Source organism: Pelobates fuscus, chromosome 2 (genome assembly GCF_036172605.1).
Source record: "Pelobates fuscus isolate aPelFus1 chromosome 2, aPelFus1.pri, whole genome shotgun sequence".
In the NCBI taxonomy this organism is placed as follows: domain Eukaryota; kingdom Metazoa; phylum Chordata; class Amphibia; order Anura; family Pelobatidae; genus Pelobates; species Pelobates fuscus.
In genome coordinates this window covers 167,469,171-167,481,175 of record NC_086318.1, presented here as the reverse complement: position 1 = coordinate 167,481,175, position 12,005 = coordinate 167,469,171, and the positions used below count along the sequence as shown (strand labels likewise).

The window sequence follows — 12,005 nt, the reverse complement described above, 5'->3', positions numbered from 1 at the left end:
TATAATATCCAATTTAATATCCAATTTAATGTGCCAGTTCAAGTAAGGAAAGTCCAAGTCCCAAAAGTATTAATCAATATGAAACAGAAAACATAAAAAATCATATTGATATACATACATATCACCAGTCTACACATGTGGAAGATTCAAGGCCTGTAATTTTTTTGTCTAAATTCAACAATTTTTTTGCATGTACAAGTCATTTGTTTTTTTAGAATTGGTTACATTAAAAACCTTTTTATCTTGCAACAAAACATGAGTTTTAGTAAATTCTTTGGTTATCCCTAGAATTAGAGAGACATGAGACATATAAAATTAGTGGACGGGTCTCCTGTTCTTCCACACATGTTGTGTACTTCATCACATATGGAAGACAAACTGAACAGACAGGAAGACAAACTGAAGTTAGATTTTTAGAAAATCTTAATAACATCAAGAAAAATCTGGCCACACATTCAGTACCGAGCTATTGCAACAGATGCCCTTTCTTTAAACTAGAGGATCTTTCTTTTGTCGTTATTAAACAAGTGAAGTTGGACGACAGGGGGGAATTTTAGGATGAAACTGAGACAGAGAGAAGGTTTTTGGATACGTCATCTGCAGATGTTACAGCTCAAAGGACTGAACATCAACATTGATTTAGTTGTTTATTTTTATGAACTTGGTTGCTTCATCTAAGTGTTGCTTCTAAGTGTGTGTGTGGTTGGAGATATTCTGGAGAGTTTTACAGAAGCTTCAACTGTCTAAGAGCTGTGCTAAGAGTTCTTTTTTACTGTTACAGGTAAGATTCATCTGTAGGAAAAGGTTACTGACTGCACAAGGTTTGATTTCCTGTTGGTAATTATAAGGCATTTGATTGGATTAGGTAGCTACTTGCTATTGATTGCTATTTAAATTAGCTATTGTTTGCTAATAAGCAGAGGCCTACCCAGGTGTTAAACATTCCTAGTGGGAGGTGATTTTAGGAGTATATAAGGGTAGTTGTCATTAGCTTGGCTAATAGAGCTTGGTTGCTTCATCTAAGTGTTGCTTCTAAGTGTGTGTGTGGTTGGAGATATTCTGGAGAGTGTTGCTTCTAAGTGTGTGTGTGGTTGGAGATATTCTGGAGATAAACTGGAGGTAATCTGAGGTATCCAGGAGGATAAATAAAAAAAAAAAGGTAAAATTTGTTTGATTTAAATTATTCGCTTCATTGGAATGGCAGACTTAGTTCAGTGTAATAGTTGCTTTGCATTTGTTTCACGTTCCACTTTTTGGAGGTTTGGTTGTTGTCTAATCTGTAGACAGTTCTCTATCTTGCGGCAGGAGATTGTATTTTTGAAGTCTGAGATTTGTAAATTATCTGGTAAACAAATTCAGGCTGGAACTGCTGCAAAGCCATTGCCGCAGAGACATACTAGGAATGGCAGATGGATTACTGTAGGATCTGGTAGACTTGGAGTTGTGGATAAAAGGCATATTGCACAGTCTGTTGTTCTACATAATTCATTTTCTGCACTTTCAGAGTGTAGTGGTGTCCTGGAGATAGGCACTGAGGCTAGTGGTGTTGTGCAGAGAGGCACTGAGGCTAGTGGTGTTGTGCAGAGAGGCACTGAGGCTAGTGGTGTTGTGCAGAGAGGCACTGAGGCTAGTGGTGTTGTGCAGAGAGGCACTGAGGCTAGTGGTGTTGTGCAGAGAGGCACTGAGGCTAGTGGTGTTGTGCAGAGAGGCACTGAGGCTAGTGGTGTTGTGCAGAGAGGCACTGAGGCTAGTGGTGTTTTGCAGAGAGGCACTGAGGCTAGTGGTGTTGTGCAGAGAGGCACTGAGGCTAGTGGTGTTGTGCAGAGAGGCTTGAAGACTATGGTGAGGCCAAATAGAAAGCAGTTGTTGTTGGGGGATTCGATCATAAGAGGTGTGGAGATGGACAATGGTGGTCTTGTGAGGTGTCTTCCCGGAGCTACTGCTCACAGAGACAGGAGACGTATCTGTAATATTGTTAAGCAAGCAAAGCAGGAAGGGGAATTGGATGTACTTGTCCATTTAGGGACAAATGACTTGGCTTGCAATGAGGTTTCAGAGGTTAAGGAAGTTTTTAGTGTTTTTGCCAATGATATACGGCAGGTTGCTTCCACACTGTCATTCTCTGAAGTTCTGCCTGTGCATAACACTCAGAACGACAGGCGGATGCGTATTAGGGACTTTAACTTGTGGCTTGGTGAATGGTGTCGGGAGCAAGGATTTGGCTTTATTGCTCATGGTAGCTCTGTTTGGAATGGAAATAAACTGTACAAAAAAGATGGTTTGCATCTTTCTCAAAAGGGAACAAATGTTCTCAGTGAGCAGTTCAGAGGTTTTGCTAGGATGTTTTTAAACTAGGAGGGGGGGGCAAAAGGGTGATAAAACATCAATCCAATTGTCCCCCCAAACAAGGACAGAAGGTGCCTGTAGCAAGTGTGTTAAAAAATGATAAGCTTAGAGTCATGTCTACAAATGCTCGCAGTTTAGGGAATAAGATCCATGAACTTGTGGCAATAATGGCAACTGATAGTGTAGATTTAGTCGCTGTTACTGAGACATGGTATAATGAGAAAAATGACTGGGACATAGCAATACCAGGGTACTCTTTATATAGAAAAGACAGGGAAGGCAAGAAAGGGGGAGGGGTGGCCCTGTATGTAAAGGATAGCATAAAATCTAGCCTAATAAAGGTTAGTGAGGCGATCATAGAGTCCGTTTGGGTTACGTTAGAATTTGGTAATCACACAGTAACTCGTGTAGGTGTGATTTATAGGCCCCCAGGACAAATTGAAGAGTTAGATAATCTACTAGTTGAAGAAATAGCTAAAATGACAATGAAGGGGGAAGTTATCATCATGGGTGACTTTAATCTTCCTGATGTGAATTGGAAAACAAAAATAGCTACTTGTGCCAGGAGCACACATATTCTAAACTCCCTACTGGGATTGTCTCTAAAACAAGTCGTTGAGGAGCCAACTCGTAAAGAGGCCATACTAGATTTAGTGTTAACAAATGGAGATTTGGTATCAGATATTACTGTAGGTGAAAGTTTAGGATCCAGTGATCATCAGTCAGTGTGGTTTAATATAAGAACAGTGACTGAGTCACACCACACAAAAACAAAAGTTTTAGACTTTAGAAAAACAGACTTTTCTAAAATTAGAATATGTGTAAAGGAGTCATTATCAGACTGGAGCAATTTATATGGAGTCCAAAAGAAATGGGATTATTTAAAAGTTGCACTACTGAAGGCAACAGAAAATTGCATTAGGCTTGTCAGTAAAAGCAAAAAATTCAAGAAACCACTGTGGTACTCCGCAGATGTGGCCAAAATAGTAAAAAACAAAAAGTTAGCATTTAGTAATTATAAAAAAACCCAGAGTGAGGAAGACAGAATGACCTATAAGATTAGGCAGAAAGAGGCTAAGCAAGTTATAAGAGCTTCCAAATCCCACACAGAAGAGAAAATAGCACAGTCAGTAAAAAAGGGGGACAAAACTTTTTTTAGATACATAAATGAGAAAAGAAAAGTAAAACAAGGATTAGTTAGATTAAAAACAAAAGAAGGAAGGTATGTAGATGAGGATAAAGGTCTAGCTGACTGCCTCAATGAATATTTTTGTTCGGTATTTACAAATGAAAATGAAGGAAAGGGACCTCAGTTAAGAAAAAGGATAAATGAGTCATTTATTACACGTGAGTTTACAGAGGAAGAGGTTCTATTTCAACTGTCAAAAGTAAAGACAAATAAGTCAATGGGACCTGATGGAATACACCCAAAGCTATTAAAAGAGCTTAGTGGTGTACTAGCAAAACCATTAACAGATTTATTTAACCAATCATTGATAACAGGAGTAGTCCCAGAAGATTGGAAGTTAGCAAATGTTGTGCCCATTCACAAGAAAGGTAATAGGGAGGAGTCGGGCAACTATAGGCCAGTAAGCCTTACTTCAGTAGTGGGGAAAGTGATGGAAACCATGTTAAAGGATAGGATTGTTGAACATCTAAAAACACATGGATTTCAAGACCAGAGACAACATGGGTTTACTTCAGGGAGATCATGCCAAACTAATCTTATTGATTTTTTTGATTGGGTAACTAAAACTATAGATCAGGGTGGTGCAGTAGACATTGCTTACCTAGATTTCAGTAAGGCTTTTGACACTGTTGCACATAGAAGGCTTATCAATAAACTACAATCTTTGAGTTTGGATTCCAATATTGTTGAATGGGTAAGGCAGTGGCTGAGTGACAGGCAACAGAGGGTTGTAGTCAATGGAGTATATTCGAAGCTTGGGCTTGTCACCAGTGGGGTACCTCAGGGATCTGTACTTGGACCCATTCTCTTTAATATTTTTATTAGTGATATTGCAGAAGGTCTTGATGGTAAGGTGTGTCTTTTTGCGGATGATACTAAGATATGTAACAGGGTTGATGTTCCAGGAGGGATAAGCCAAATGGAAAATGATTTAGGTAAACTAGAAAAATGGTCAGAGTTGTGGCAACTGACATTTAATGTGGATAAGTGCAAGATAATGCATCTTGGACGTAAAAACCCAAGGGTAGAGTACAAAATATTTGATAGAGTCCTAACCTCAACATCTGAGGAAAGGGATTTAGGGGTGATTATTTCTGATGACTTAAAGTTAGGCAGACAATGTAATAGAGCAGCAGGAAATGCTAGCAGAATGCTTGGTTGTATAGGGAGAGGTATTAGCAGTAGAAAGAGGGAAGTGCTCATGCCATTGTACAGAACACTGGTGAGACCTCACTTGGAGTACTGTACACAGTACTGGAGACCCTATCTTCAGAAGGATATTGATACCTTAGAGAGAGTTCAAAGAAGGGCTACTAAACTGGTTCATGGATTGCAGGATAAAACTTACCAGGAAAGGTTAAAGGATCTTAACATGTATAGCTTGGAGGAAAGACGAGACAGGGGGGATATGATAGAAACATTTAAATACACAAAGGGAATCAACACAGTAAAGGAGGAGACTATATTTAAAAGAAGAAAAACTACCACAACAAGAGGACATAGTCTTAAATTAGAGGGACAAAGGTTTAAAAATAATATCAGGAAGTATTACTTTACTGAGAGGGTTGTGGATGCATGGAATAGCCTTCCAGCTGAAGTGGTAGAGGTTAACACAGTAAAGGAGTTTAAGCATGCGTGGGATAGGCATAAGGCTATCCTAACTATAAGATAAGGCCAGGGACTAATGAAAGTATTTAGAAAACTGGGCAGACTAGATGGGCCGAATGGTTCTTATCTGCCGTCACATTCTATGTTTCTATGTTTCTAACTGATTTTTTGCAGTTCAGATTTTTAAAACCTTTTTTTTATATTTTTTTATATATTTTGTATTACCATTTTTACTCCTAATATATTTACATTTTCTAACATGGATTATAATAGTATATTTTAAGATATATTTTAAAAGTAACTACATATTGTGTTATATTGATATCGATTTGTTTTTGGGAATTTTTAGACTGGTGATATGTATGTATATCAATATGATTTTTTATCTTTTCTGTTTCATATTGATAATGTGGGCTCTATACTTTTGGGACTTGGACTTTTTATACTTGAACAGGCACTTTAAATTGGAACACAAATGTGTTCCACCCGTATAATTTCCAAACATTTGATAGATACCTCTTACAAGACGATTTGATAATGTACTTTACTGGAACACACCGCTCGATGATGTAACTGGAACGCGTGTGTGTTCCAGCTCCTACCTAAGAACACCACATGAATAATATGTCTATTGATGGAACGCATGTGCATTCCAAGCCAGGCGTAAGCAGAACTTAAGGGAAAGTTCAGATTGAATACAGCTGCTTCCTGATAATGCGGATTAGCTGAAGGTGATCCGGCTATGAGATGCCATGGGTATTTACACCTCTGAAGATAGTGGACAGTGTTACATTACTTTTGCTGGTGCTTACAGAATGTGTTTACCCTAAGGAAGTCTGTCCTACAGATGAAATGCTTTGTATTTTAATTTTAGTTTATATTTGTTGTTTATGTTTATTTTGATTAGTTAATTTAGAGAAGTTTTTTAGCTCTCCAATTTTGATCTGATGAAGTTTCCACAGCATTTCATCTGAAGATATTGACTAACTGCTTCCAGAACTTGATTGATGAGTTTTACCAAATGGTCCTTCTTGTAAGTTTTAAATCATTAAAGCAATGTGTTTTGAAATACTGCACCATATTTTGTTTCTTTCTCCTATACTGCACCATGTTTTGTTTCTTTTTTTGTTTCTAAATGGGATGAAGATACCCTAAGTTGAAGCACTTATTTCTGAAGTCTCATCTACACCCATACGTGCCTATTATAGAATGTTTTCTTGTGAACTTTATCAGTTAATATTAAATTATTTGAACACCTATACTCTACTACTCTAAGTGTGTCCTATATATTTTGTACCTGTAGATTAATGTTGTTATGGAGTTTTTTATACAATGATGTAGAGGAGCCCTGTCCTTTTGTACAGAGTTCACATCCTTTAAAGGTTAATACCTTTATTTGTTTATTGATTGATTTTTACACTGTCAGGTAAAATGTATGTGTGAATTGTTTCTTGGTATTTCTATAAAGAGTTCAAGGTGTTGCTTTGGCCTCCAAATTCCAAAGATGTCAATCTGATTGAGCATCTTTGGGATGTGCTGGAACAACAAATTCAATCCATCATGCAGGCTGCTAATGCCATGGTGCCAGACACCATGGGACACATTCAGAGGTCTTGTGGAGTCCTTACATTGAGGCATCATAACTGTTTTGGTACGATAGAGACCTACATGATACTAGGCATGTGGTTTAAATGTTATGGCTCATCAGTGAAGAAATACAAACTTTAAAGGCTTACTTAAAAATTAATACATACAGGGTTATTCACTAAAGTGAGAATTCAAAATAAATTCTAAGAGAATTTCAAATTCAAGGCCACGTTAGCTGAACTAAAAGATAGCTAACTTTATTCCAGTTCAGTTGTTTTAAACTTAAATTTGAAAGTCACTTTAAATTCACCTTCATTTTTCTCTTTAGTAATTAACCCTACAATAAGACTTGTACAGGGCAAAAAATTAGGTTCTTCTATAAAACTTTGTCAAAAAAATATAGAATATTGTTTATGTAGCTGTTTGTTTCAGTCACATTTTGAAAAATATTAATGAAATCCACAATCCATAAGGGGTTATGACTATGCTGACATGCAAAAACAGCTACAATATTGCATAGCATAATAGCTACTTTTCTAAATACAAAAAAGACAAAATTAGATTGAGTAAGAAGCATCGGAAAAGAGCTTAGTTTTAGAATGACTGATTGTAATATTTTTCCTCTTTTCCATTTTTTTATCCAAAAATTAAATGAAAAAGTGAGTGGGCAATTTCCCATCCACTCACTTCTTCCACCCTGTCAAGTATAAAGATTTCTCACTCAAGTCCAGTCTGTAGTGTGAGTTAATGTCCTTCAAGTTTTGTTGTTGCTGTTTTATTTTAAACTCTGCCCATGTGACAGCAGGAGTTATATAATTGAAAAAGGGGATTAAAAAAATTAAAGGCTTGAAAAGGTGAGTGGGTCATTAATTGCCTATACATTTTTCCATTAATTATTTAAAAAAAATCAAAATAAAAATCCCATTCTAAAATTAAATTTCACTTGTTGCTGCTGCACCCTCTGTTTTTAACCCCTTAAGGACCAAACTTCTGGAATAAAAAGGAATCATGACATGTCACACATGTCATGTGTCCCTAAGGGGTTAAACACCTATCAATTAAGTAGTTTTGTCTTGTCTAGTTGAGTCATTTTTCTAGTTGAGCTCATTTTTTTCAGGGTGAAAAACATGAATGGGTTATCAAATGCCCATGGCCATTTAATTTCTCCTTTGAAAAATAAGTCAGTGTGAAAAAAAAACAAAACAGTGGCCCGCCAGCTTCTCCCAAATGCACTGAGGAGGTAGCAGGCACCGCAAGATTTAGGAAGGCAGTGCAATGGCTTTAGAAAAAAGAGGGTACAGTGGGAGTAATTTCATATTTTTTTTCAGGTGGGTGAACAAGAGGATGGACACCAGCACCACCACATTGTATAATGTTTTTTTTCCTAGAAAAAGATTTAAAAAAAAAAAAGAGCTGTCACATGTGTGCAATTGTTTACGTGTGCACTAAACTGATGCCCACTGTGTGCATATCGTGAATGTTGCTTCATACTAACGCCAATGAGATGACTTTCCAATCAACTGCTACTCACATCTTTGCCCTACAATTCTCACTTTGCAAGTTGACCTTCTTGGTGGCACTTAAAGTGAACCAGAGGTTTGGCACAGAGTGACAAGTGCCAAGGTGCAAGCAGAAACACTGAACTTACAGACTACTACCATCCTGACCACTATTAAAAGCATAAGTGATTATGGTAGTTAGGAGTAACCATTTAAATATATTGTTATTGAGTGGTTTTAGAAAAAAAGAGAGATAAAAGCTGAGGTTAGGTAAATTAATTCAAAAAAAAATCAGCAAGAAATGTAAGCAATACAAAATGATGTGCAGACAATATCTTAAATTCAATTTTCAGATTGACATTTCCATTTAAAGGGTCCAAATTTAAAGGAATAGCAGTCTGTGTTAGGCAAGCTTAATGATTCAACATCAAATTAATACTATGAAACAAATGTATTAACACAATGCATTAACATGTTTTAAGATGTTTGTTAAATAAAAAATGTATATAAAATAATTAATACAATTTGGAAAAATAACAGTTTTGCTTAGAGTGTAATAAGAATGCTTATTACTTGCAGTTGAAAATGCCCAAGATGCGGCACAGTTCTTTTGATCTAAGGGTCCATGTATGTACTGAGGCCATTTATATGAAGAAATAAAGAACAATGGAAATTCTTCATCCAAGGACACGCGACCCTAAAAACAAAAGCTCCAGTTGATTAGAAATCATTTTCATTTTACGGACAAATGAAAATCACACAGCACATGAACAGATCCAATACTTTTTGCAATGCATTTTAGCCATAGAGATAAAATCAGAATTCAAATTACTGATACTTTTGACTACACAAGATTCCAATTTTGATAGATAGACTGACAGTAAAATCTATCCATCCATTCATACATCCATCCTTCCCTCTAAATTTATTCAATATAGAAAGAGACCAACATAAGAAGAATACAGAGAAAGCCTGTATTGTATGAAAAAAGAGACTGTATAGGTAAAACAAATGCATATTCCTTTATCCCCAGAACAGTAAACCTACTGTCACTAAAAGTTTTTTTTTCCCTTAACTAGTGTAAAAATTAGCTGAAGAATTACCTGTTTTAATCTTTACTTTGGTCAGATTTACTGCATCCCTTCTGATTTAATGTAATTTCCCCCTTTACTTTTTACTGTCTCCCTGCTTCCTGTATTGCAGCCGAACTGTCCACCAATGGCTACACACACACACACACTCTCTCTCTCTCTCTCATCTATATATCTCTCGATTAACGGGCTGAAGGGGTTAACACTGAGTAGAGAGGTTGGCTTACAGGAACTGGTAGGGGAGGAGTTAACAGTGGGTAGGGAGGTTGGCTGACAGGGAAGGGGATAACACTGGTTTGGGAGGCTGGCTGACAGCCAGGACCGGCATCTAGGGTGTGCAAGCTGTGTGGCAGGGTTTTTATGGAAGGGGTGGCAGGGGTTTTGTAGAAGGGGAACAGGGTTTTTGTAAAAGGAGGGACAGAGGGCTTTCTAGATTGGGGCAGAGGGTTTTGTAGATTGGGGCGGCAGGGTTATTTTTGTAGAAGGGGAGTCAGTGTTTTTTTGTAGAAGTGGAGAGGGTTTTTATGTAGAAGGAGGCCAGGGTTTTTTTTTTGTAGAGGGGGAGCAAGGGGTTATGTAGATTTGTGGGGCAGGATTTTTGTAGATTTGGGGGGCAGGCGTTTTGTAGAAGGGGATGGAGGCAGCAGATTGTGAATGGGCCTGAAAGTGGCTTTTGGTTCTCAAATTCATATTTTTAAGTTAAGACACAAATGTGAATGTTACTACCAAATGACAGTTTATGTATCCCTGACAATGACATTACCTGAGCAATTAGACTATGGTGCTCTGATTTTGCTAATGCCTTTGTGGATTATACCATTAAGCTGCAGTGACCATGTCACCGTCTGGGGATTTTGCTGAAGACCCCCGATGGATACATCCATTCTGGGAGTCTGGTGGCTGGGTGGGGGCAGGTAAGGTGAGATTTATTTACCTGAATCTGTCCCTCGCAGGTGCCGCCATCTTGATCCCATGGGCCGTCTTCAGCTCCTAGGGCTTCAGCTAGTATGGAGGGGGGCGCCACAAGATTGTCTCGCACAGGGCACCTGAACACCTAAGGCCAGTCCTGCTGACAGGGACTGGGAGAGAATGTATTACTTGCATTACAGGAAGGGAGGGAGAGAGACTTTGCATTGCAGTCTGAGCTATGAACATTCCTTACATTAGATAAGACATGCCTCTATTTTCATTGGCTGAAAAAGGTATGTTTCTTTCAGAGAATGACAGTCAGGAACATATTGAAATGTGAGAGGAGGGTGTCTACTGAAGGAGGAGGGTTACACTACTGAAAACAGCAAGACATTTCACAGCACTGCAATAAAACTAAACAGAATTGAAAGAAAAGAACTATAGGCAGGGCCGGACTGGCCTACCGGTGGGCCGCGGCACCTGGGGGCTGCTCTGAGCAAGTGTGTGCCACCGGGTGGCCGGTCCGGTGGCACACACTCTGAGTGGGCCGGCCGGCGTCCGCATTCCGCGCTGTAGCCGCCGGTCCGGCGGCACTCCTTTCACTAATGCAGACTCGCTGAAGGCTGACGGAGGAGGGAGGAGCATGTCTCTGTACCATGCTCCCTCGCGGTTCCTGTGCTGGGAATTGTGGGAACTGCGAGGGAGCATGGTATAGAGACATGCTCCTCCCTCCTCCGTCAGCCTTCAGCGAGTGGTGCACACTGCACCACTGCTCCTATACTCCTCCATCAGCCTTCAGCGAGTCTGCATTAGTGACAGCCTGACAGGAGTGCCGCCGGACCGCCAAGGCTGCCACCCGGTCCGGCGGCTCCAGCGTGGAGTGCGGCCGGCCCCCTTGAGTCCTTGACTCCTCTCAGGTAAATGGGAAGAGAGGGGGGGAAATAAAACAGAGGGGCACTGGGAAAGGATGGGGGAAGGAGAGAGAGAGACACAGAGGGAAAAAAGGGGCAATAGAAAGATGGTGGACGGAGGAAAAAAAGAGACAGTGGGGGAGAGAGAGACACACAGGGAAAGGGGGAGAGAGAGGAAGGGGAGAGAGAGAGACAGAGGGGGAGAGAGAGGAAGGGGAGAGAGAGACAGGGGAAGAGAGATGTGGGTGAGATAGAGACAGAGGGGAAGAGAGATGTGGGTGAGAGAGACAGAGGGGAAGAGAGATGTGGGGGAGAGAGAGAGACAGAGGGGAAGAGAGATGTGGGGGAGAGAGAGAGGGGGAAGAGAGATATGGGGGAGAGAGAAACACAGGGAAAGGGGGGGAGAGAGATGTGGGGGAGAGAGAGACAGAGGGGAAGAGAGATGTGGGGGAGAGAGAGACACACAGAGAAAGGGGGAGAAAGAGACAGAAGGGAAGAGAGATGTGGAGGAGAGAGAGACAGAGGGAAGAGAGATATGGGGGAGAAAGAGACAGAGGGAGAAAGGAGAAAGACACACAAGGGGAGGGGGAGAAAGAGGCAGAGAGGGAAGAGAGAGACTGGGAAGGAGAGGGGAGACTCTCTCCCCCCCCATGAGGCTCTCCACTGCCAGCCGATCTCCCTCCCCGTTCCACAGGCTCCTCTGCGTCCTTCTCGCACGAGCACAGAGCGTTGCCGCGGTTACCACGGCAATGCTCCGGCTCTCACGAGAGTGAACTCTAGCCCTGGAGCTATGGGCTAGAGTTCAATATTACCACTGCGACCACCATGAATTCCTGGTGGTTGCAGTGTTGAGAGTGAACTCTAG

The 12,005-nt window shown here is 40.1% G+C and overlaps 1 protein-coding gene across 1 annotated transcript in view; it reads right to left on the bottom strand.

Moving 5' to 3' along the window:
* The window catches only part of TINAG (tubulointerstitial nephritis antigen), a 235,398-nt gene that overhangs the window by 127,499 nt on the left and 95,894 nt on the right, over nt 1-12,005 (bottom strand). Inside the window, exon 5 of the mRNA XM_063441731.1 lies at nt 8,803-8,926. Coding sequence (XP_063297801.1) covers nt 8,803-8,926 — 124 coding nt within the window. The remainder of the gene's footprint in view (nt 1-8,802; nt 8,927-12,005) is intronic.